The 27,444-nt window shown below is 45.6% G+C and overlaps 1 protein-coding gene across 1 annotated transcript in view; it reads left to right on the top strand.

Annotated features, from left to right (window-relative positions):
* The window catches only part of RNF17 (ring finger protein 17), a 229,934-nt gene that overhangs the window by 47,994 nt on the left and 154,496 nt on the right, over window positions 1-27,444 (top strand). Inside the window, exons 8-9 of the mRNA XM_044288148.1 lie at window positions 11,341-11,421; window positions 11,533-11,691. Coding sequence (XP_044144083.1) covers window positions 11,341-11,421; window positions 11,533-11,691 — 240 coding nt within the window. The remainder of the gene's footprint in view (window positions 1-11,340; window positions 11,422-11,532; window positions 11,692-27,444) is intronic.

The following is a 27,444-nucleotide window of genomic DNA, read 5'->3' as shown; positions in this document are numbered from 1 at the left end:
ACCCGCTTGGTTCTTGAAGATCCAGTGGGTCTGATGTCTGTATAATACAGTACAGTACACTATATAGTGTATTGTACTGTATTTTACTTTTTGTCTGAACAGATCTATGCCTTTAGCACAGATCTGTTTAGCACCATGGACAGCAGGATGCCTGAGAAGGCGTCCTGTTGCCATGGGAACCTTCCCCGTCTGCCACAACTGAGCAGACTGGGAAGGGGAACGAGGGGAGCTCCCTCCCTCTGTGACCTCATCCTATCTGGGGGCTGCAAAGGCACAGCAGCCCCCCGATGGGAGAGGGAGGGAGCTCCCTGACTGTTGACCCTTTCCTTACCGCGGTCCGTACGGACCGTGGTATGGAAAGGGTTAAAGGCTGACATCGCAGCACAGATCTCTGCCGTTTATACCAGTGTCAGCAATGTGTGGACCGCACATTGACGGCACTAATAGAATAGGACATGTTCTATTTTTTTCGGTAACGGAATTGTGGACCCGGAAGTGCGGATCCGCCATTCCGGATCCGGGCAGCAAAATGCGGAAAGAAATTGCGGACATGTGAATGGACCCTAAGAGGTTAATTGTTGTTCCATATCTGGTCAACCCCAGTCCCCCTCAGAATACAATCACAACAGAGTGACAGTCATGACCCTGTTCATCCCATGGGGCCGTGAGTTGCCATTGTTTGACTCTGATCTCGAACCAAAGTCGCCTCTATGGTAGATAATATGGTTATCTGTGAGACTTTACATATTCAGGACGCCATGCCTTACACCAGCCACAAGGATTTTTCACTCACAGGACCAGACATGGTCTTCCCCATGAACAGTTTCCTTTCTAAGGAAGGGGAGTAACCATTTAGGCATTTTGATGCTTCTAAGCACCTAGGACCTTTAATATCCCATCTAAGAAGGAAGGTCGATGCAGACGATTTGTTATTATTTATGGATGATTGGAGGGTGTCTCTCCCGGCGGCAATGGAAGTTATTAATGGGTTTGGGAAAATGTCGGGTCTATGTATTAATTGGACTAAGTCCGTGCTGATGCCATTGAAGGAAGACATTGCTAACATTATCTCCTGTGTGGAAGGCTTACAGGTTGTTCACTCTTTCAAATATCTGGGCATTCAAGTTTCCTGCAATGATCTAGATTTTGAGAGACTGAACATCTCCCCTCTACTCCAGAAGTTTAAACAGAAGGTTAATGCCTGGACAAAACTACAATTATCCATCATAGGTAGAACGAATCTAGTAAAAATTATACTGATGCCACAGCTTCTTTATGTGCTACACAATGCCCCTGTGTGGCTTCCCCTGAGGATATTCTATGTAGTTAATGCAATTTTCAGGGATCTTATATGGAAGAAGGGAGCGCCTCGCATCAAGTTGGCAACTCTGTGTAGGCCAAAGACGAATGGGGGTCTGGGTGTTCCGGATCCATGGATTTATTACCTAGCGGCACAAATGCAGCATATAAGAGGATGGGAGTCGACGGATGGCTTGGGTACTGCCAGAAAAATTATTCAGTCATTGGTGGGGTGTCAAAACTTGAGGTCTGCTCTGGAGGAGGGTACTTTCCATGCAATGGGTAGTACATATCTGATATTGCGTTCCATTCACAATACTTGGTGGAAAGTCAGGGAAATAATAGGTGTACAGGGTTACTCTGATCTCACTCCTATTTGGCCGAACTATATGTACGCAGAGGTGGACAAAGTCAGTGGAGTCAAGGTATGGTCTGCTACGGGGCTTAAATATGAGTCAGCTGTTTGATAATGTCCTCAGAGTTTTCAGGGTTGCAGCAGGAATTCGGGTTGCAGAAGTCCCAATTCTATCTTTATCTGCAACTCAGGCACTCTCTACGTGCTCAGGGACAGGTAGCGGCTGTATGCCCTGCGCAGAAAAATTCAGTATTAGACTTGGTGAAGTCTGGTGGAGGTACAGCAGGAGTGATATCTCTAAACTACGCATGTCTAATGGAAGCGCAATTTAAAAAGCAGGAATTCCCGTTATATGATAAATGGAAGGATGCCCCTGATTTGACTGAGGAGCAATGGGACACTGTCCTGGAGGAGTTCACTCAGGTAGCGGTGATTGAAGCTCAAAGGGTGTCTCAACTCCTGCTGTTACACAGAGTATACAAAACGCCTGTTCTATTGAAAAAAATGGGGTATAGAACGGATGATTGTTGCCCGAGGTGTGATGTGGCGAATGCAGACCTCATTCATTTGATGTGGAATTGCCCTAGACTGAGAAGGTACTGGATATTAGTGGGTAGTTGGGATAGTGAGAACTGTCTTTGATGTTGAGCTCAGTGTGGAGGTTGTGACGTGTATATTGGTTTGCGTGGATGTACCAGGATTGGTGCCTGAAAAAAGACTGGCTATCATTAGAGTGCTATATCAGGCTAGGAAGGTAATTGCATTCCACTGGTTAGATGCTCAACCCCCATCAGTGGGTGAATTAGAAAAAAAAGTGCATGTGCTGATCAGTCTAGAAAAATATGTCTACCAAAAGAGAAACTGTTTGAAAAAGTTCGAAAAGATATGGTCACTTTGGATTCAACATTATAGTCTGCAAGTGTAAGGGAATGAATGAAGGAATGTATGAGGGATGTAAAGGAATGGGCGGAAGGGTGAGCGAAGAAATATAAGGGGAGTGTTCACTTAAAAAGGCAGCCTTGAACGAGTTCGGGGATAGGAGTGTTCCATAGTATGTATACCTGACTGTTAAAGAATGTACCACATTGCTCAAAAATTTACTGTACTGATTTGATACATTGTGATATGTAAGATTAATGTGCTGATATGTCAGATCATATGATGTGATATCATCTAACTGCTCTTGTCCCAAGGGGTTATGTTGGGGGGGAAGGGGGAGGGGGGATTGGGGTGACAGTGTTCTGTCTGTGGTTAAAATTGAAAATCTTTAATAAAAAGTATCTGATTTAAAAAAAAGGAAGGTCGACCCACCTGCATCTTCACTCACCAGTAACACTACTGTTTCCACTGCAAATGGTTCTTTGTTCTGGAGCCCTTCAGGGGTGGATTGGGAAATTAAAGTGGCCCTGGAAAAAATAAGTGGCCCCATTTTGTAGGCAGGTCCAAATTAGCAGAAGACAGGGCAACATGAGTAGGGGGTTTGCATCAGCCTACCTAAAGAAATTTCCCTGTAGGGTCTATGACCAATCCGTCCCTGGGCCCCTTCCACCATGGTCTGAAAGCATTTGCAAACTATGCTATTTTAGGCTGGCAGTTTAGGCCAGTTTTTACCTTTTGCTTGTGTTAGAAAGAAAATCAAGTTCTTCATCTCCACAAAGTCATCTGATCCAGAATCCTCTAGGAAGACCCTGATGCTTTGGATCTGCAAATTTTGCAGACTCCTGCTTGTTCTAACCAAAACAAGTACTTCCAGTCCTTTCTGTGTTTCTTTAACATGTCTCAAAAAATAGAAGGGACAGCAGGCGTGAAGGTGTCTTCCTTCAAGCCCTTTTCTTCCTGGCACCCACTCTCTCTGGCTTTTAAGAATGGATCCAGTATAATTCTAATCCTAATTCTTGGTTCATACCACCTGAGCCCTCAAAATTGTTTCCTCCTAGATCGAGTTCATTTTCAGGCAGTCAAATCTGTTTGTGGCCACCAAGAACTACACTGTGGTCACCCAATTCTTGACTTCAGTCTCCTCAACTGGTTTGTCAGAGCTCAACAGATCAGGATAGAATCTCTTTATTCAGTCATTACCTCAGTGGAATTCCATGTGTTTGTCTCTTCTTTGAACTTCAAGAATGCATCCCACATCCTAGTTGCACCCTCTCCCAAGTGCCTTCTCAACTGAGGGGTCCACGCTCAACTTTATCAATTTGTAGCTCTAAGGCCTAGCTACAGCCCCTAGTGTTTTCACAAAGGTTCTCTCTCCACACTCATGTCATTTCTTCGATCCAGGAAGATCTCTCATCTTTTACCTACATTGTATGCAAGTGAAGGCCCCTTCCTTTTTCCAGATTCTGGACACTGACTTGCTATGGATGGATGATCAACTTCTAGAAATCCTGCTCTCCCCTTCCAGATGGAGTTCATTATGGTATCAACCTTCCTCAATTCTTCCTCAGGACAAGTGCTTGTTGCTTCAGTGGAACATCTTTTTCAGGAAATTCCCTTTTGAGTCTGCTTGAGGGTCCTAAGCTTTATGGTCTCCTCCCTGAAGTCCTTTCCTTATGGCCGGTTCACACTCGTACCTTTTTTAATTCTGTCTCATTGAGATCTTTTTTTTTAAGTTTCTGGACTGCCTCATTCTTCTTCCTCTGAAGTTTTACAAGGCTCTCAAGTGATGGCTTTCCGTCATTAAAAATCCTTGCTCTCACTCCACTGGACAGTCATCACAACCTACACGTGTCTTCACAGCTGGGGTGGTGTCTTCCAGTCCCGGACAGTTCAGGAAATGTGGTTATCTGAGGAGACCTGTTATTCAATTAATCTTGGAAATCAATGGATAGAAAATGTGAATGCAGCAAAGTGCCATCCAGTTGACAGTAAATAATCGCAACAAGGCCTCATGCATAAAGCCATGTTGTACAGTGCTGTAATACAGAACCATGAGGACCTGTTATACTTCGTCTGCCATGGGATCTTAATCTGGTTCTGGACACTTTGCAGATGGCTCCCTTTGAGCCTTTCAGGCTCAGTTGTCTTCCGCTTAGTCATCTGGAAAGTGCCCTATTATGGAATTCACCTCCATCAAGTGACATGATTATGCAGGTGCAACCTAGCACTCTCAACCAAGTGCATAAGAAAAGGGAGGGGATGGCAGAGGACGCAGGCAGATCAAGGGTTCACAGTCTATTGGACCTACCCTCAGTGCACTTAACTGCTCATTTGCATAGGAATTAAAACTTTTTCTCCAGAAAATATATCATTGCATTTAACTGAGTTAGCCCCACAAGGTATTGTGCCTGGTTTACCAGTATATTTCCCGATGACAGTCCCTTTAAATAAACAATGTGTAAGGCTATATTCACATTATCTTTTGTGTCACGTCTAATGTATACACATGGCATACATGTTAAATAGATGGCATACAGTCACTATATGGTTCCATTTAAAACAATTAAAAAAAATCAATTTAAAGTTTTTGTCACAATAGACAAAATCTTATTGTGGATTAAAAATTTTATGTGAAGACAGGCTTACTACTTTCACACTCACGTTTTGACTTTCAGTTAGTGAGATCCGTTCAGGGCTCTCACAAGCAGTCCAAAACGGATCAGTTTGCATGAAAAGGATCTGCTCAGAATGCATCAGTTCAGTCTCCATTCAGCTTTGGAGACTGACATTAAAACACTGCTTGCAGCGTTTTGGTGTCTGTCTGATGACACAATCTGGCACAATAGAAAACGTATCCGTCATCCATTGACTTTCAGTGGTGTTCAAGATGGATCCGTCCTGGCTATGTTAAAGATAATACAAACGGGTCCGTTCTGAACGGATGCAGACGGTTGTATTATCTGTAGGGATCCGTTCACGACCGATCCGCAGAAAACGTGTGATAGTAGCCTTATTCTGAATCTTCTCCCACAAAACTACAGGGAGTGCAGAATTATTAGGCAAATGAGTATTTTGACCACATCATCCTCTTTATGCATGTTGTCTTACTCCAAGCTGTATAGGCTTGAAAGCCTACTACCAATTAAGCATATTAGGTGATGTGCATCTCTGTAATGAGAAGGGGTGTGGTCTAATGACATCAACACCCTATATCAGGTGTGCATAATTATTAGGCAACTTCCTTTCCTTTGGCAAAATGGGTCAAAAGAAGGACTTGACAGGCTCAGAAAAGTCAAAAATAGTGAGATATCTTGCAGAGGGATGCAGCACTCTTAAAATTGCAAAGCTTCTGAAGCGTGATCATCGAACAATCAAGCGTTTAGTTCAAAATAGTCAACAGGGTCGCAAGAAGCGTGTGGAAAAACCAAGGCGCAAAATAACTGCCCATGAACTGAGAAAAGTCAAGCGTGCAGCTGCCAAGATGCCACCAGTTTGGCCATATTTCAGAGCTGCAACATCACTGGAGTGCCCAAAAGCACAAGGTGTGCAATACTCAGAGACATGGCCAAGGTAAGAAAGGCTGAAAGACTACCACCACTGAACAAGACACACAAGCTGAAACGTCAAGACTGGGCCAAGAAATATCTCAAGACTGATTTTTCTAAGGTTTTATGGACTGATGAAATGAGAGTGAGTCTTGATGGGCCAGATGGATGGGCCCGTGGCTGGATTGGTAAAGGGCAGAGAGCTCCAGTCCGACTCAGACGCCAGCAAGGTGGAGGTGGAGTACTGGTGTGGGCTGGTATCATCAAAGATGAGCTTGTGGGGCCTTTTCGGGTTGAGTATGGAGTCAAGCTCAACTCCCAGTCCTACTGCCAGTTTCTGGAAGACACCTTCTTCAAGCAGTGGTACAGGAAGAAGTCTGCATCCTTCAAGAAAAACATGATTTTCATGCAGGACAATGCTCCATCACACGCGTCCAAGTACTCCACAGCGTGGCTGGCAAGAAAGGGTATAAAAGAAGAAAATCTAATGACATGGCCTCCTTGTTCACCTGATCTGAACCCCATTGAGAACCTGTGGTCCATCATCAAATGTGAGATTTACAAGGAGGGAAAACAGTACACCTCTCTGAACAGTGTCTGGGAGGCTGTGGTTGATGCTGCACGCAATGTTGATGGTGAACAGATCAAAACACTGACAGAATCCATGGATGGCAGGCTTTTGAGTGTCCTTGCAAAGAAAGGTGGCTATATTGGTCACTGAATTGTTTTTGTTTTGTTTTTGAATGTCAGAAATGTATATTTGTGAATGTTGAGATGTTATATTGGTTTCACTGGTAAAAATAAATAATTGAAATGGGTATATATTTGTTTTTTGTTAAGTTGCCTAATAATTATGCACAGTAATAGTCACCTGCACACACAGATATCCCCCTAAAATAGCTAAAACTAAAAACAAACTAAAAACTACTTCCAAAAATATTCAGCTTTGATATTAATGAGTTTTTTGGGTTCATTGAGAACATGGTTGTTGTTCAATAATAAAATTAATCCTCAAAAATACAACTTGCCTAATAATTCTGCACTCCCTGTATATATTAATGTACTCTGTTTCTGCTGCTCTATAATGTGCTTTCAGCAGGTTGGATTGTTTTCAATAGGACAGTTTGCTTTAAAGTTCATCAGTGCTGCCCAAAGGTGCACAAATAAACATGCAAGAATCAGGGTCAACTCTTTTCTCTTCCGAGATATTGCTAACAGTAACCAATTAGTGCAAAAGTGAATTTTTGGGGAAATGTAGGATAACTTGTCTCACCTTGGAAGTCCCCATACCACTAAAGCCTAAACAGATAGTGGATTCTTCACCCTGCTAAGGCTGACACCACACCTATACCTGTAATTTTAGGAACCTCTACAATAGGTTGGATGGGATTGCAAAATATTGGCATCAGCCTGCAGTCCCACTGTTACTGAGAGCAGTGGGGGATTAAGTGGTCTGTATATGTCTTATATAGGAGGTATATTGTTTTATCACTTTTGGGGGCTTTGGGATGTTTTTGAAATAAGTCAAATAACTCTTCTTGGTTATATAGGCTTAAAGGGGTTGTATGGAGTACAGATATTGATGACCTGTCGTCAGAATAGGTAATCATATTATTGGTAGTGGTTCAACACTCAGCACCCCCTACTGTTCAGCTGTGGCACTGTCAGCTATACAGTGTATGGGGTGGAAGCAGAAGGCTCTGCATACTGTGTATTTTTCAGCGTAGGGTAGTGCAGCTCAGAATGGGAGCTGGGCTGCAGTTCACAGACATGGTCACTACACAGTGTAAGAAGATGTCTCCTTCCAGCACTTTACACTAAAAAGTCTCTCGTGCTGCAGCTGCCTGAAATTGCTGATAAGCGAGGATACCGGGTGTCAGGGCCCACCGGGCAGCATGGTAGCTAAGTGGTTAGAACTGGTACCTTGCAGCCCTGGTATTCTAGGTTTGAATCCAATCAATGACAATATCTGCATGGAGTTTGTATGCTCTTTTTGTGTCTGTGTGGGTTTTCTCCAGGTACTCCTGCACACACTCCCAAGATATACTGATAGGAAATTTAGATAGTTTTACAGTGGATTGTTAGGGACGGCATTAAATAGGCTTAAACAGGTTGTCTCATCTCAACCATTGATGACATATCGCTAAGATGTTCCACCAGTTTCAGCGTCCGATCTTAGAGAAGCTCCTCGTTTACCCTGCCAACCAGTGCCCAAAATGGTATCCACAAGAGGTAAGGTAATGTTCTCACAGACGTCTTGTTTGGAGCTTACTTTGTTACATGTAAAGCTCCTTTATACCCCCAGTAGTATCCCCTCCTAAGAATCTTCCAGTGTGCATTATGCATATACAGTGAACTCGGCTCTTAGTTATGCAGCATTGTGCTCATCTGTAGAAGCCACAGAATAATAGGGTTTTGTATCTGTTTACTTCATTCTGAAGTAATAAAGAGAGAGAACCACTAAAATGAACCGTAAAGCACAAAAGGGCTGTGGAACGTCAGTGTTGTATAAGTAAAAATAATCCTGAGGATAGGTCATCAATATCGTAGCCCTTCTTGAGGTATTAGGCTACTTTCACACTTGCGTTTGGGGTTCCGCTTGTGAGATCCGTTTGAGGGCTCTCGCAAGCGGCCCCGAACGGATCCATTCATCCCCAATGCATTCTGAATGGATAAGGATCCGTTCAGAATGCATCGGTTTGGCTCCATTCCGCTCTGGAGGCGGACACCAGTGTTTTGGTGTCCGCCTGGCCGTGCAGAGCCAAACGGATCCGTCCTGACTTACAATGCAAGTCAATGGGGACAGATCCGTTTGACGTTGACTAGGGATCGACCGATATTGATTTTTTAGGGCCGATACTGATAATTTGTGAACTTTCAGGCCGATAGCCGATAATTTATACCGATATTCTGGGAATTTTCATTTTTGAAAAAAAAATTAAAATTCCCACAAATCTGCTGAAAATTAATGTTTATTGTTAATGTGTATTTTTTTTTTGTAAATCTTTCTTTTTCATTTATATTTTGGTGTTTTTATTATTTTTTTTGTAATTTTTTTTTTTTTAACTAACTTTTAGCCCCCTTAGGGACTAGAACCCTTGTCCTATTCACCCTGATAGAGATCTATCAGGGTGAATAGGAGCTCACACTGTCCCTGCTGCTGTGTGCTTTGTGCACACAGCAGCATGGAGCTTATCATGGCAGCCAGGGCTTCAATAGCGTCCTGGCTGCCATGGTAACCGATCGGAGGCCCAGCATTACACTGCTGGGGCTCCGATCGGAGGAGCAAGGGAGAGGGGATCCTGTGGAGGGGCGCACTGCGACTGGGGTGGGGGGCCCTATGCGCCACCACTGCTTAATACTGGGGGGGAGGGGGGGGCGCACTGCGCCACCAATGCTTAATACTGGGGGGGCTTGGGGGGCGCACTGCGCCACCAATGTCTGATACTGGGGGGCTTTGGGGGGCGCACTGCGCCACCAATGAAGCTTAATTTCATATACAGGAGGTGGGAGCTGGCTGCAGGATCACATAGCCGGCTCCCGACCTCTATGAGCAGTAGCTGCGATCCGCGGCACCTGAGGAGTTAACTACCGCAGATCGCAGCTACAGCTCATAGAGGTCGGGAGCCGGCTATGTGATCCTGCAGCTCCCGCCTCCTGTATATGAATGAATGATAGATTAATCTTCATTGGTGGAGCAGTGGCCATAGCTCCTCCCCTCCTCCTGTCCCCTGTCCTCTCATTGGCGGCAGCAGCAGCAGCACAGGGGGAGGAGACACTGCTTCCTTCTCCCCTGTGCTGCTAAGGGGAACACGGAGAGCGCTGTCAGCAGCGCGATCTGTGTTCCCCATACACTATCGGAATATCGGCAAAATAGATGCCGATACCGATAGTGTTCAAAATCCTGAATATCGGCCGATAATATCGGTAAATCCGATAATCGGTCGATCCCTAACGTTGACACAATATGGTGCAATTGCAAACGGATCCGTCCCCCATTGACTTTCAATGTAATGTCAGGAGTTTTCTCCAATCCGATGGTATATTTTAACTTGAAGCGTCCCAATCACCATGGGAACTCCTCTGTTAGAATATACCATCGGATTTGAGTTAGAGCGTGAAAACTCAGATCCGACAGTATATTCTAACGCCTAAAGTTAGAATACTAAGAACTGTGTACATAACTGCCCCCTGCTGCCTGGCACGACCCGATCTCTTACAGGGGGCTGTGATCCGCACAATTAACCCCTCAGGTGCTGATCGGGTGGTGCCAGGCAGCAGGGGCCAGAACCCCCATCCTTCCCCAGTATTAAAAGCATTGGTGGCCAGTGCGCCCCAGTATTAAAAGCATTGGTGGCAGTGGCCACAGGCTAACAACCCCCCCAAAATCATTGGTGGCAGCGGAGCAGCATTTCCGATCGGAGTCCCAGTTTAATCGCTGGGGCTCCGATTGGTTACCATGGCAGCCAGGACGCTACTCCAGTCCTGGCTGCCATGGTTACTTAGCTTATACTTACCTGCGCTGTCTGCTTGGCGGCTGGCGCTCCTCCTACTGGTAAGTGACAGGTCTGTGCGGCGCATCGCACAGACCTGTCACTTACCAGTAGGAGGAGCGCCGACCATGGCAGCCAGGACTGGAGTAGCGTCCTGGCTGCCATGGTAACCGGAGCTTCAGCGATTAAACTGGGACTCCGATCGGAAATGCCGCTCCGCTGCCACCAATGATGTGGGAGGGGGGTTGTTAGCCTGTGGCCACTGCCACCAATGCTTTTAATACTGGGAGGGGCGGGGGCACTGGCCACCAATCCTTCTAATACTGGGGAGGGAGGGGGGTCTGGCCCCTGCTGCCTGGCATCACCCGTTCAAGGGGCTAAGATCCGCACAATTAACCCCTCGGGTTAATTAAGCAGGGGGCAGTTATGTACACAATTCTTAGTATATTCTAACTTGAAGCGTCCCCATCACCATGGGAACGCCTCTGTGTTAGAATATACTGTCGGATGTGTGTTTTTACGATTGTGAAAACTCAGATCTGAAAAAGATGTTATGCAGACGGATCTGCACTGAACGGATACCATTGTTTGCATTTATAGGTGCGGATCCGTCTGTGCAGATACCAGACGGATCTGCACCTAGCGCAAGTGTGAAAGTAGCCTTTAATGTGTACTTAATACTGTTCTGTTGAAAGTTTGAATATTGTATGTAATTTATGCATTTCCATTGTATGCTCATTGATTTATTTTTTTTTTATTGTATTTACAGAATTCAGTAATTGTAAGCCAAAGAGAGTCAAGAAGAGCCAAAAGATGACGGGCACCTGTGCTCCATTTTCTAAAAAGAAAAGTCAGTCCCTCTAATTAAGAGTTTCCCTTTCTTCCTGTCTGTAATTTTGTCTGTCATCAGGTATGCATGCATTTAATATTAGAATAACTTTTATTTTTATTTTTTTTGCAGTCACACAGGAACACGTATACCTAACTCACGTGATAAATCCCTCCAACATTTACGTCCAACGTTATTCCCAAAAAATGCAGCTCATCATGCTTGAGCGAATGCTAGATATGTTAAGTAAGACGGGCAGCCGATGTCATCCTGCTGACATCTTGGAGCTAGGTATTTATATATGTTCTGACTTGTATAAGTTAAGCATGCAGCGTTCCTTCCTGTTAATTTCCGTAAAATCCTTTTCTGTTTGTTGAGGTACACAAGCCAAACATGGGTATAGCTGCTGCCAGTAGGAGGCAGGCACTAAATACAAAAGTGTTCTCTCCTCCCCCCAGATATACCATTCCCACAGGGACTAAGTTAAATCAGTACATGCTAAAGCAGTAGGAGAATTAAACCAAGAGAGAGTCATGAAAATCTAATAAAAAGGCCAGTGAACCTGGAAAAGACATAAGCAACTGAGTGGGAGCTGTGTCCACTAATAAATGGAGGATAAAGGGATTTTTACAGTAAGTCACAAATATCCATTTTTGTCAACCATGTCTTTAGGGGACACAGGCTGACCATGGGACATTTTTGAGTCGTTCAAATGGTGGGTAGACAGAACCGGGCTGCAGCACCTTGCAACCCACATCTGTGTCAGCAGATGCAATGGTATGCACCCAATAAAGTTTTGTGAGGCTGGGACTAGCCCCAGCCTAAAGATGTGGAGAGAGGACATCATATAGGGCATGACAACCTCTTTCTATCAAAGCTAGAACCAGCCCTGTACCTCACATGGATCCAGAGATCTCCTCATTCATTGCTCTGCTAGATATATATCAAGCGGACAGCTCAAGGGCAGTGTATTTTCTGTTGCAGTTAAGGGGACGTGTCTCATCTCTCCCTATCACAGCTCAGGAGGCTGCTAAAGGATGAAACTGAGCATGTGTGACCATCTCAGTAAGCAGGAAAGAGAAATAATAAGAAAATAAACAGCAGGTGGCGCTATACAGATACATTTTATTGAATAACTCAGTGGCTATGCCAAATTTTTAGTTACATGCAATTGCAAAAGTATTCAGATACAGGTGCTGGTTTGAAAACTGTTGCATATTTATTTTTCATGTGACAACCCCTTTAACCACCTCAGCTCCCCTAGCTAAAACACCCTTAATGACCAGACCACTTTTTACAATTCTGCACTACACTACTTTCACGGTTTATTGCTCGGTCATATTGCTCGATCATGCAACTTACCACCCAAATGAATTTTGCCTCCTTTTCTTCTCACTAATAGAGCTTTCATTTGGTGGTATTTCATTGCTGTTGACATTTTTACTTTTTTTTGTTATTAATCGAAATTTGCCGAAATGTTTGCAAAAAAATTAAACTTTTCACTTTCAGTTGTAAAATTTTTCAAATAAAACTACATTTCTATATAAATTATTCTCTAAATTTATTGTTCTACATGTCTTTGATAAAAAAAGTGTATATTTATTGGTTTGGGTAAAAGTTATAGTGTTTACAAACTATGGTACAAAAATGTGAATTTCCGCTTTTTGAAGCAGCTTTGACTTTCTGAGCACCTGTCATGTTTCCTGAGGTTCTACAATGCCCAGAAGTAGAAACCCCCCACAAATGACCCCATTTCGGAAAGTAGACACCCTAAGGTATTCGCAGATGGGCACAGTGAGTTCATAGAACTTTTTATTTTTTCTCACAAGTTAGCGGAAAATTATGATTTTTTATTTTATTTTTTCTTACAAAGTCTCATATTCCACTAACTTGTGAAAAAAATAAAAACTTCCATGAACTCACTATGCCTATCACAAAATACCTTGGGGTGTCTTCTTTCTAAAATGGGGTCACTTGAGGGGTAGTTATACTGCCCTGGCATTTTAGGGGCCCTAATGCGTGAAGTAGTTTGAAATCAAAATGTGTACAAAATGCCCTGTGAAAACCTAAAGGTGCTCTTTGGAATGTGGGCCCCTTTGCCCACCTAGGCTGCAAAACAGTGTCAGACATGTGGTATCGCCGTACTTAGGAGAAGTTGGGCAATGTGTTTTGGGGTGTCTTTTTACACATGCCCATGCTGGGTGAGATAATTATCTCTGTCAAATGACAACTTTGTATAAAAAAATGGGAAAAGTTGTCTTTTAGAGAGAGATTTCTCTCACCCAGCATGGGTATATGTAAAATATACGCATTAGGGCCCCTAAAATGCCTGGGCAGTATAACTACCCCTCAAGTGACCCCATTTTGGAAAGAAGACACCCCAAGCTATTTCGTGATGGGTATAGTGAGTTCATGGAAAATTTTATTTTTTGTCACAAGTTAGTGGAATATGAGACTTTGTAAGAAAAAAAATTAAAAAAATAAATCATTTTACACTTGTGACAAAAAATGAAACATTCTAGGAACTCGCCATGCCCCTCACAGAATACTTTGGGGTGTCTTCTTTCCAAAATGGGGTCACTTGTGGGGTAGTTATACTGCCCTGGCATTTTAAGGGCCCTAATGCGTGAGAAGTAGTTTGAAATCCAATAGTGTTAAAAAGGCCCTGTGAAATCCTAAAGGTGCTCTTTAGAATGTGGGCCCCTTTGCCCACCTAGGCTGCAAAAAAGTGTCAAACATGTGGTATCTCCGTACTCGGAAGAAGTAGGGCAATGTGTTTTGGGGTGTCTTATTACATATACCCATGCTGGGTGAGAGAAATATCTCTCTAAAAGTCAACTTTTCCCATTTATTTTTTTTATACAAAGTTGTCATTATAGAGAGATATTTATCTCACCCAGCATGGGTATATGTAAAAAGACACCCCAAAACACATTGCCCAACTTCTCCTGAGTACGGCGATACCACATGTGTGACACTTTTTTGCAGCCTAGATGCGCAAAGGGGCCCAAATTCCTTTTAGGAGGGCATTTTTAGACCTTTGGATCCCAGACTTCTTCTCACGCTTTAGGGCCCCTAAAATGCCAGGGCAGTATAAATACCCCACATGTGACCCCATTTTGGAAAGAAGACACCCCAAGGTATCCAATGAGGGGCATGGCGAGTTCATAGAAGATTTTTTATTTTTTTGGGCACAAGTTAGCGGAATATTTTTTTTTTTTCTCAGTCTCCCTTTCCGCTAACTTGGGACAAAAAGTTCAATCTTTCATGGACTCAATATGCCCCTCAGCGAATACCTTGGGGTGTCTTCTTTCCGAAATGGGGTCAAATGTGTCGTATTTATACTGCCCTGGCATTTTAGGGGCCCTAAAGCGTGAGAAGAAGTCTGGAATATAAATGTCTAAAAATTTTACGCATTTGGATTCCGTGAGGGGTATGGTGAGTTCATGTGAGATTTTATTTTTTGTCACAAGTTAGTGGAATATGAGACTTTTGTAAGAAAGAAAAAAATAAAAAAAAAATAAATTTCCGCTAACTTGTGCCCAAAAAATGTCTGAATGGAGCCGTACAGGGAGGTGATCAGGTAGTCTATATGGGGTGATTAGGGGTTAATAAGTGACCGGGGGGTGTAGTGTGGTGCTACTTATTACAGAGCTGCCTGTGTCCTCTGGTGGTCGATCCAAGCAAAAGGGACCACCAGAGGACCACGTAGCAGGTATATTAGACGCTGTTATCAAAACAGCGTCTAATATACCTGTTAGGGATTAAAAAAAATCGCATCTACAGCCTGCCAGCGAACGATCGCCGCTGGCAGGCTGTAGATCCACTCGCTTACCACGCGTTCACAGGAAATCTCGCGAGATGTTGTGTAGATGCTTGACTGTGCCTGAGTGAGCCGCATCCGGAACGCGATCCTGTGTTAGTCGGTCCGGAGGCGGTTAAGTAAAGATTTGAAGTGTATCAAAGGAAGTATCTGAATAAAAATGGATATGTTTAACAGATGGAAATGTATTGTCTTACATTTCCATCCGTCTAATATAGAAAAAGTATATATTTCCATTTCACCACCATGACGGCACACGAGAGAGAGATTGACCCCTGACCTCTGTAGGGGCAGGAACAGGGGTTAAATTGACCCCTCCCACCACCATACACCAGTGTGTTCCTGCCCCTACAGTGGCCACGACAGAGAAAGTCCTCTTTGCCAGTCAGGGAGGTGAAACGTATTATGTACCCCCCCCCCCCCCCCCTTTTTTTTTTTTTTTATATATAGTACCTGGCAGCTACATCGGGAGCTCGGCACTTCCCTTGCAGAGATCTCGTTCCGGGTACGTCCCCTGCTTTCCGGAGGCGCACGCCAAAGCTGACAGGGAGACTGCAGGGTCACTCTCCCTGTTAATCAGGTGCCTTCCCTGCGACTGCCACGGGCCTCCTATCTCCTAGTGAGATCAGCTGGCCGAGACGTCGCACGTATGTGGGCGTCTGATGTCACTTCCGTGTCAAGGAGTATACCCGGAAGTGACTCTCAGGCGGGGAATTTAAAAAAGCTCCGTACCTTGCTGACAGTCACAACATGTCGGACCAGGAGCTACAGCAGCCAAAAGAGCATGACTCTCCAACACTTCAAACCGTGAGTGTACACTTTTTTGTGTAGTGGCAGCAGACCCACCAATGAAAGGGTCCATAGTGGGGATTATAGGAGGTAGTTTGGAATAACTACTATGGAATGCCTCCCCTTGGGCTAGTACCCTACATTGATATACTATACATTGAATCCTGCATTAACCTCCTTGGCTGTATTCCTGAGTGTGACTCAGGGTTAATTTTCGCTGCCAGGAGTGGTAACCCAGAGTCACACTCGGGGTAACATTGCAGAGTCCCCCTCACCTTCTGCCGGCGATCCGGCGATGTCCTCCGCTGTGATCGCCGGAGAGCGCATTTGACTTCCTGGTTCCGTTCCCTGCGAGCAGCAGCTGCACATGGGAGCGGAACTGAGCGGGATATTCAAATAAATATAAACACAAAAAGTCCCACGCATAAAATAGGTTATACATTGTAATCTGAGAGGATTACACTTTATAACCTCAGATCTGACTGAACAGTGCCCCTTGCCTGCCATTTTACTGTCATTTTACTGTCATTTTTGCCCATAAAATAAATTTATAACATGACATCAAAAAAGCGCAACTTTACTATAAAAGCGCTTTTGGACCAGTTGAGCGACAGTGACGCGGAGGTGCTCGCAGAACTTAGCGATAGTGAGTTGTGGTGAGATTTGTCGTCTGACCTGGCAAGTGACAACGGCGATGATCCTGCACCTGACCTCAGCCATATGCACACTTGGTGCCCTATTGACTGCGATATGGACCAGATAGCGCCCCCAAGATTCCTGTTCACTGGATCACCTAGGATGAAGGTAGATGTTGAGCGTGACAACCCTCTGGCATACCTGCAATTATTCCTCACTGAGGAGGCAATTCGAAAAAATTGTCACGGAGACAAATTGCTACCAAGAGCAACAATCCGCTACGCTGCATGCCACCTTTTCCAGAAGCAGAAAGTGGGAACCGGTGACCAAAGAGGACATGTGGCAGTTTCTGGGACTTATCATTCTTCAGGGGGTGATGGGGAAACTGCTCCAGAAATGGTACTGGACCACCAATAAGTTACTGGATACTCAATTTTTTTGGCACCATGATGTCAGAATACGGGTTTTCCCTCATCATGAAGTATTTCCACTTCACAAACAATGAAGAATTTGATGAGGCCACGCATCCTGCGCCCAAACAAAAAAAAAATCTGGGAGGTATGGCAAATTTTTGCGACCAATTTCCAGCGGACCTACGTGCCAGAAAGGGACGTCAGCGTGGATGAAAGTTTGATGGCCCACAAGGGACGCTTAAGCTGGATACAGTACCATGCATCCAAAAGAGCGCGGTTTGGCATCAAATCCTACATGCTCTGCGAGTCATCCACTGGGTACATCTGGAATTCGGTCATTTACACCAGTAAAGGCATGAAGTTCAACCCCAGGTACATCTGTCCTTACACTGCTAGAGCCATTGCTAAACCAGGGATATTGTGTGACCACGGACAATTTCTACACATCTCCGAAACTGTATGAGGTTTTGCTACAAAACAAGACTGATGCATATGGTACCGTTAGGCCTAACCGACGTGACATGCCATCTATGTTTGCCAAGAAAAAACTCAAAACCAGAGAAATGGTTGCCTGGCAGAAAGGTAAGATGATGGCAATGCGATGGCGAGACAAGGAGGATGTGTGTCTCATGGTACTGTGCACAATACTTCTACTGCCATGGTCCACTCAAAAGGTGGAAAAGATGTGCTGAAGCTGCAAGTCGTGATAGACTCTAATAATACCATGGGAGGTGTCGACAGAGCTCATCAGGCAATGACATTTTATCCGGCTAGGCGCAAACAGCAAAAAAAATATTTTAAGAAGATCTTCAGGCATCTTCTGGAACAATGCCTTTGGAATGCATATATCCTGCACAGAGCAAAGAGTGACAAGCCTCTTGTTCATTCTGAGTTTATATGGAAGGTGGTTGAGCAGATTTTTGTCAACCACCAGACGCCATCAGTAGCTGTGAACAGACCTGGACGTCGTGCTGTTGACGTTGTCAGCCCAGAATTGCCTGACTGGTCGTCACTTTATCGACTACATCCCGCCAACCGCAAGAAAGGCAGCACCTACCAGGATGTGTGTGGTTTGCTGCTCCAAGAGAGATGGCAATAGAAAAAGTCTGAAAAGAAACCAGGTTCCATTGTCCCGATTGTGATGTCGGACTTTGTGCAGTCCCATGTTTCAAAATTTATCACACTCAGGATGTTTATAGAATTTTCTGTGTTTGACAACTTTAATTATTTTTCTTACATTATTAAATAAAATTATATTATTTATTAGATTATAATTCATGATTTTGTGTTTGAAATTTCTAAAGTCTTGTTTGGTCAGGTTTAAGTAAGTTATTATTGCTGTAAACAATATCCAGCTCACCTGCTGCCTCTACCTGATGCACGGAGACCTTGGTAAGACCGTGAAATAGTAGGAAATAAAGCGATGAATCCAGCATCGAAGTTAGAAAATATTGTGGGTTCCTTTTATTCGGTGTAGTACAGATCCATACAGTGACAGCATCACCTCAGTGTTCCAAATAAACGTCTACACGTTTCGAACAAACATGTTCTTAGTCGTGACCGATCAAAAGTCCAAATGGCCATGTCTATATAGGCTACTCGCAACCTCTTTACTTTTTGGGAGAGATGATGGGGCAGGGAAGGAAGGAAACACAGCAGTTGTGAAAAATCTCATTATTCCACCCACTTTTGGTTCTTACCTACAGTAATCAATTTCAGCAGGTCAAACGGGTAGTATCGGAATGTATATCAATTCTATATGATGACGATATTTTACATGGTTTACTGCAGGATGGTTACAGAGTGGCAGCTAGACTGTCTTCCACGCTAGCTACATTCCTGTCCCCTTCATTATTTAAATTAGCTTCGAGAAGAACCCAGACCAATACTTGGCTTAAATACACCGGGTTCACATGGTGCGGCAGCCATCCCTGCAAAACTTGAGGCTATGTTGTGCCTACCAAAATCTTCGAGGATTCAGAGCATATTTCAACCTTCCCTATTAAATCTTATATAAACTGCAATACCACTGGGGTAATTAATGTTATTAGATGTACTCTGTGTGACCTTCTTTATGTGGGAAGCACTACAAGAAGGTTGAAGAACAGAATCCTGGAACTGGATCTGGTCCATTCCTGGTGTGCTTATATACTCAAATATATTCTTATTGTGTTGTTCCATCGAGATTAGCAGCGATTAGTATACTGTCGCCATGCTTGATTTGCATTTTCTGTTTTTAACATTGTAAGCTACTATTCAGACCATGCGGTTTTTTCAGAACATATATATATATATATATATATATATATATATATATATATATATATATGTGTGTGTGTATATATATATATATATATATATATATATATATATATATATATATATATATATATATATATATATATATATATATAAAATTTTTTTTTTTTTTTTCTTTTCTCGTACATTCCATTGGGGGACACAGACCATGGGTATAGCTTAGAGGTATTACTAGGAGGGACACTATGCAAAAAAAAGAAGCTCCTCCTCGGGCTATACCCCCAGGCTCCACCAGGAGGACTTCAGTCTTTGCTTAGTGTCCGGTAAAGGAGGTTGACGCTTACTCTTCTCCTGTTTATTTTTTTCCAGATGGGGATGCAGGTCAGCATTGCGCTTTACTGGCCCCCATGGAGTGTCTGCCACCGTCTTCTGACATTCCCAGGCTACCTCGCATTCCCCCTACAGAAGAAAAGTGGATCCGGGCTCGACCTGTCAGCTCTGGCATCCCACCAGCTGCTGGGACACCTGCTGCCACCTTTCTCTGTCGCTGGTACCTGTGACTCGTGCCCTGCTCCTGGACAGGATCAGCCTCCTTCTCTTGCTCAGCCCAGTCTCCCCTCTGCCCCTGCGGAGCCAGCGGTACCAGCCTTGGCCTCCGCCCTGTCTAGTGTGCCCGCGGATCTGGCCTTAGTTGCCAAGGCAGCCATGTCCTTTATAGAGCGTATGGCAGCTACTAATCCCGTAGCATCCACCATTCCATCTCCTCTCAGTGATTCTCACAGGGGGCGCCTGACCACTAAGAGGCAGCGTGAGCGGCAGCATTCCTTCTTGGATGACTCCGCTTCTCCCCCCCGCCTTGAGGCATGCCCGGATGACTCTCCCTCTCTCAGGGATCGCAAATCCGAAGGGGAATTGTCTGGATCGGACGAGTTCATGGATTGGGAACCCCTGCCTAAGCTTTCTACTATGGTAACTGATTTGGTGGCGGCTGTCCGTGACACCTTTAGTGTCTGTGTTCCCCGTTCATGAGGAATTCACTGCGGTCATATCAAAGGCTTGGGACCGCCCTAATAATACATTTTCGCACACCAAGCGCATGGATACGCTTTGCCCTTTTCCTTCTGACACTGTGGAAAAGTGGACTTCTTCCCCTAAGGTAGATCCTCCGGTGGCCAGGTTAGCCAAGAACACGGCCCTTCCCGTCCTAGACGGTTCTTCTCTGCAGGATGCGGTGGACAGGCATCTGATTCGCTTTCCAAGTCCACTTCTCTGCGACCGGCCTTTGCATCGGCTTGGGTCGCCAGAGCCCTTTCGGCGTGGTTGCAGCGCCACCACCATGAACTGGCGGAGCAGGATGCCCCTGCAGACACTCAGGCTTCCAAATTTCTCTGTGAGGCTTCAATGGGCATCAGTTCCCTCTTTGCCCGTATTTCGGCCCTCTTTGGTCATTCAGCACGGGGAGGTCTGGTTGAAGGTGTGGGACACTGATGCTTCTTCCAAGCGTTCCCTCACTAACCTCCCTTTCGAAGGGTCCAGGCTCTTTGGGGCCCAGTTGGACGAGTTCATTTCTGCCGCAACGGGGGGTAAGAGTACTCATCTGCCTCAACCAAGGACCAAGGGCCCTTTTCGATCTCAGGCTTTAGGTTTCTGGGTCCAGGCACTTCGTCGCTTCTCCACTGCCAGAACGTCGGCATCTTCTTCAGCCGGGGGATCCCAGGACTCCCGCAAAAAGCCCCTCTTCAAGCCCCAGCCCTCTCGGCGACCGCGGGCGCAGTCAGCGTGTCCTTCTGCTCCCAAGCAGTCCTCCGCATGAAGGGGTGCTCCCACCTCTCGCGGTGGGGGGCCGCCTGCTCTCCTTTCAGCAGGTTTGGAGGGCTCACGTTCAGGGCTCTGGAAATTGTAACGTCCGGTTACAAGTTAGAGTTCGCGTCCAGACCACCGGAACGTTTTTTCCCTTCTCGCGTCCCGGGGGATCCGGCCAGGGCCTCGGACCTCCTTTTGGCCGTCTCCTCCCCTCTGGACCGTGGTGTTATTTCCCCCGTTTCCCTGGAAGAATAAGTCACAGGTTTCTACTCAAACCTGTTCGTTGTTTCAAAGAAGGAGGGGTCGTGCGTCCGATCCTAGATCTGAAACTTCTCAACAAGTTTCTACGGGTGCGGAAGTTTCGCATGGAGTCCCTCCGCTCCGTTATTGTTTCTCTGCTTCCAGGAGAATTTCTCATGTCTGTGGACATTCAGGACGCCTACTTGCATGTCCCTATTGCAGAGTCTCACCTTCGTTTTCTGCGTTTTGCTGTCAGGGGTCGTCATTACCAGTTTGTCGCCCTTCCTTTCAGGTTGGCGACCGCCCCTCGAGTTTTTACCAAAGTCCCAGCGCCTCTCATGGCGCTTCTTCGCACCAAGGGCATCTCTTTGTTGCCTTACCTGGATGACATTTTGATAAAAGCCCCGTCACTTCCACAGGCCGAGGACAGCGTCCGAATCACTGTTCAATTTCTGGAACGGTTTGGTTGGCTGATCAACCTCCCCAAGTCCTCTCTCCGCCTCTCCCAGAGACTCTCCTTCCTGGGTATGGTCTTGGACACTTCGGTTTCTTGAGTGTTTCTTCCGGATTCCAAGTCCTCCCAGATTCAGCTGGCAGTGTCGCTCCTTCTACGATCCCCGCGTTCCACCATTCAGGAGTGCATGCGGGTTCTGGGCCTTGTGGTTGCCTCCTTCGAGGCCATACCGTATGCCCAGTTCCACACTCGACCACTGCAACAGGTGATCCTTGCCCTCTGGGACAAGACCTCTTGGGGTCTGGACGCTCCCATCCGCCTGTCCTGGCAAGTTCGGGCGTCTCTCCCTTGGTGGCAGTCCCCCCTGAACCTGTCGTCGGGAAGGTCCTTCCTTCCATTCTCCTGGACGATAGTCACCACGAGGCCAGCCTCATTGGTTGGGGTGGCGTTCTCCGGAACCTCACAGTTCAGGGGGTCTGGTCGGCGGAGGAATCCCGTCTCCCGATAAACATTTTAGAACTGAGGGCGATTTTCCACTCCCTCTCCCACTGGACTCCTCTCCTTGCAACTCGTCCGGTGCGTGTTCAGTCTGACAATGCCACGGCTCTGGCTTACATTAATCATCAGGGCGGAACCCGCAGTCGGGTGGTGATGCGGGAGGTGGAGAGGATCCTCCTATGGGCAGAGTCTCATGTTCCAGTGTTGTCGGCGGTGTACATTCCAGGAGTCGACAACTGGACGGCGGATTTTCTGAGTCGCACCAAAGTGGATCCAGGCGAGTGGTCTCTACATCCGGAGGTTTCCGAAGACATCTGCCACCAATGGGGCCGTCCGGACGTGGACTTGATGGCGTCCCGGCTCAACAACAAGGTGTCGGTGTTCCTGGCCCGCGCTCGGCACCCGCAGGCGTACGGGGTAGACGCGCTGGTGTCTCCGTGGCAGCAATTCAGCCTCCTCTGTCTTCCCTCCACTTCCTCTGCTGCTGAAGATCGAGGCGGAGGGCATACCGACCATTCTCATCACCCCGGATTGGCCTCGCGGCGCCTGGTTCTCGAACGTCGCTCGAATGCTGGTGGACGTTCCATGGCCTCTTCCCGACAGAGAGGATCTCCTGTCTCAGGGACCACTCTTCCACAAGAATTCACGGCCGCTGTGTTTAATGGCGTGGCTATTGAGACCTCCATCCTGAGGAAGAGGGGGTTCTCTGATGCGGTAGTGAGAACCATGATCAGGGTTTGAAAGCTGGCTTCTTCACGGATCTATTATCGCATCTGGAGGGCCTATCTGACCTTTTGTGAGAACTCTGCTTTTCCGCCCCTTCGTTTCTCTGTCCAAGTGGTGCTGTCTTTTCTCCAGTCCGGCCTCGAGAGGGGGCGGTTGCGGAGTTCTCTGAAGGGTCAAGTTTCGGCCCTGGCTGTCTTTTTTTCAAAGGTCCATTGCTTCCTTGGGTCCTGTGAGAACCTTCCTGCAGGGGGTGGCGCATTCGGTTCCTCCGTATGTTCCTCCCTTGCCCCCCTAGGATCTCAACTTGGTCCTGCGCGCCCTTCAGACGGCCCCCTTGGAGCCTCTGAGGGAGGTCTCGCTGACCTTACTCACCTGAAAGGTAGTTTTCTGGTGGCCATAACCTCCATCAGGCGGGTTTCGGAGCTAGCCGCACTTTCCTGCCAGGAGCCTTTTCTGTTTTTTCACCAGGAAAAAGTGGTGCTCCGGCCGGTTCCTTCATTTTTGCCCAAGGTGGTTTCTCCCTTCCACCTTAACGAGGATCTTGTCCTACCCTCTTTTTTTTTTGTCTTTCTCTGGCAAACCCCAAGGAACGTGCTCTCCACTCCCTGGACCTAGTCAGGGCCCTGAAGGTGTATCTGGGGGCTACCGCCTCCTCCCGCCGTTTGGACTCCCTCTTTGTGATTCCCGAGGGGCCTCGTAAGGGTCTGGCGGCTTCCAAAGTCACTGTGGCGCGGTGGATCCGCTCCACTATGGCTGCGGCCTATCGCGCTCGTGGCCAGGTTCCCCCGTCTGATTACCTCTCACTCCACAAGGGCGGTGGGAGCTTCTTGGGCTAGACGCAATCGCGCCTCCGCGTCCCAGTTGTGTAAGGCGGCCACTTGGTCGTCCTTACATACCTTCACGAAGTTCTATCAGTTGCACTCGCTGGCCTCGGCTGATGCTGTCCTTGGGCGTAGGGTATTGCAGGCTGTGGTTCCTGTTTGACTGTTGGATGTTTCTTCTCCTGGCGGTGTCGGGTTTTTTATTTTTCCCCACCCCATAGACTGCTTTTGGATGTCCCATGGTCTGTGTCCCCCAATGGAATGTACGAGAAAATGAGATTTTTTGTGAAACTCACCTGTAAAATCTTTTTCTCGTCTTTTCCATTGGGGGACACAGCTCCCGGCCCTTTTTTCGTTTCCGCCTCATGGTGTGCTGTGTGATGGTTTCCATTGTGTTTTCCATTATCTCCTTCTCCTACTGCTTTTGCAACGACTGAAGTCCTCCTGGTGGAGCCTGGGGGTATAGCCCGAGGAGGAGGAGCTTCTTTTTTTGCATAGTGTCCCTCCTAGTAATACCTCTAAGCTATACCCATGGTCTGTGTCCCCCAATGGAAAAGACGAGAAAAAGATTCTACAGGTGAGTTTCACATGTCCCGCTTATTATATAATTTTTCGGAGACTGGAGTATTTTGCTATTCCAGGTTCAGAACCAGGAGCCTGAATAGTATATATTTTATGTGCACACATTTGGTTTTTATAGATGCTTTTGCACCAATGTTAATTTTAGCTACTCCTAAAATTGTACCACTTTTGGTACAAAATTCCTGACATAATCATACCGCCAGGGAGGTTAATACAGCTGCTCTCACATAGGTCTCTAAACAAACCTTGAAGAAACCCAGGAAGACTATGAGATGCATCCAATGCTGTGCTAAACTTCCTGATATACTAAAAAGCTCTGTAAGGAGTGTATTACAAAAATTGTGAGCGATGAACAGCCGTCTATCATGCAGGAATTCAAGTTCAGGATCCAAGAGGAAGTTAGATCTTCATTGGCATCCTTTCGCGAAGAAGCCCTTGCAGTACCTTCTCAAACGCCAAAAATTGATACATATCCTCCTCAGACTGAAGGGTTGGAGGACGAGGCTTCCTCATCTAAAAGAGATTAAGACGAGCATCCCTTATCTGAAGGGGAAATAACAGATGAATCAAAAAAAATTATTTTTCTCCACGACTGAGATGAATGATCTTTTAAAGGCGGTTAGAGTTACTAATGGGAGTAGAGGATGTCCAAAAACCTCACTCAATTCAGGAGATTGGGGGATTAAAAACGAAACGCTTTAGAGTGTTTCCCATGAATGAAAACATTAAAGAAATGATTATGGATGAGTGGCATTCTGTGAGAAAATATTAGGCATTTCTAAGGAATTCAAGAGCAGATTATTTGACCGCACTGAATCTAAGGTATTTAATATAATACCTAGAATTGACATCCAGGTAGCAAAAGTAAGTAAATAAAAAAACTCGCTACCTTTTGAGGACTCTTCCCAATTAAAAGATACTATGGAAAGGAAGACGGATAGTCTCATGAGGAAGTCTTGGGAAGCGGCAATGTATTGCCTTAAGACGAATATCACCGCAACCTCAGTGGCTAAATCGATGTATCTCTGGTTGAATGAACTAGAGAGACATTTTATTAATAAAACATCACAAGAACAGATATTAGATTCAATTCCATTATTGAAATCAGCTACAGCTTCCTAGCTAATGCCTCAGCAGAAACTATCAGTTTTTCAGCTAAAGATGTGGCTTTATCCAATGCCGCCAGAAGAGCTCTTTGGATGAAATCCTGGGGGGGAGATATAGCATCCAAAATTAAGTTATGCTCAATAGCTTTTTCTGGGGAGTATGTATTTGGCCCCGTTCTGGACACGATCCTAGAAAAAGCTACCGACAAGAAAACAGGTTTTCCTGAAGAAAAGCTGACTAAAAGGAAATTGCCCTTTCGTCCCCAGTTTAATCAAGGGAAATCCTTTCGGGGAAAAGGTAAAACGGGCCGCTGGAGCTATTCAAAAAGGGGGCAGGGTAGAGGATATCTTCTTAATCCCCAAAACAAATCCAGCGACGATGACTCCAGGATAGGGGGAAGACTACCCGCAGTGGAAATCCATAACTTCAAATCTTTGGGCTTTAAACATAATAAAGGACGGTTACAGGATTCAAAATCTCTCATCATCCGGCACAGTTACCATTAATTTGGGAAAGAATTCAGGATCTCCAAAAATTGGGAGTAGTAATTCCAGTCCCTCTATCTCAACAGGGTCAGGGCTATTACTCAAACCTGGTCCCGAGTGTTAAAAAATAAAAATAAAAATGGGGGTGCCTATCGAATGATAATAAACTTAAGGGACCTAAACAAGCATGTTACCTACAGGAAATTCAAGATGGAATCCCTGAGCTCCACCATCCTTCTAATAAAAAAAAAACGCCCTGATGTATACAGTCGACCTAAAAGACTACTAGTCGCACTACCACGTTCCGATCCGTACTGAGTCTCAAAAATATCTGAGGTTCGCCATAAAAGATTACTCGGGGAACCTATCCCATTTTCAATTCGTCGCCCTCCCCTTCGGGATATCATCTGCCCCCAGAAAAAAATTAGGCATTTCTAAGGAATTCAAGAGCAGGTTATTATTTGTCTTACATTCGTCCCCTACTTAGACAACTTCCTAATCATATCAGACTCCGAACAACAGATAAAAATAGATCGAGACAGGTTTTGCGATCTTTTAAAAAATCTAGGATGGATAATAAACTTAAACAAGTCCTGCCTATCACAAAAAACAAGGGTAAAATTTCTGGGAGTTCTTTTAGACTCCACAAAACACTACAGAACCCTCCAGGCTTGGCTTCTGAAGAAGTGGGACAAGCACAAGTCATCACTAGACCAAAGGATTCGGATCCCAGGACACGTAAAAAGCTCCACACTCTGGTGGTTGGATTAAAAAAATCTAAGGAAGGGCGTAGAATGGCAGAAAACACCAGCAATAATTATCCACACCAACGCAAGCGGCATGGGATAGGGAGCAAAGGTCAACACAAACCTCTATCAGGAAATCTGGTCTATGGAGATAGCAATGCGATCCTCGAACTATCGGGAACTCAGAGCAGTATGGGAGACCTTGAAGCCGGCCTCGGCAGAAATGGTAAACAACCACATAAAGCTCTTCTCAGACAACGTAACAACCATATCCTACCTAAAACATCAGGGGGGTACAAGAGCAGTAAGACTACAGAATCTATCCGCAAAAATATTCTTCTGGGCAGAGGGAAAAAGTAAAATCTGTCTCTGCCATTCACCTAAAAGGAGAACAGAACTTAATAGCAGATTTTCTGAGCAGGACCACGATAGATCAGTCAGAATTGTCCTTAAACAGCGAGATATTCAACCTGTTGGTAGAAAAGTGGGGTCTCCCATCGATAGACCTATTCGCGTCCAAACTAAACGCAAAAGTCTCATTATTTTGCTCCTTGAACCCAAGGGACAATCCTTAGGCAATAGATGCGTTTTCCCAAAACTGGAATTGGGGCCTCGCTTATGCTTTTCCCCCATTCCAGCTAATACCCAGGGTTCTACAGAAA

This window comes from Bufo gargarizans, chromosome 3 (assembly GCF_014858855.1).
Source record: "Bufo gargarizans isolate SCDJY-AF-19 chromosome 3, ASM1485885v1, whole genome shotgun sequence".
Lineage (NCBI taxonomy): Eukaryota > Metazoa > Chordata > Amphibia > Anura > Bufonidae > Bufo > Bufo gargarizans.
This window is presented reverse-complemented; position numbering and strand designations above follow the sequence as displayed.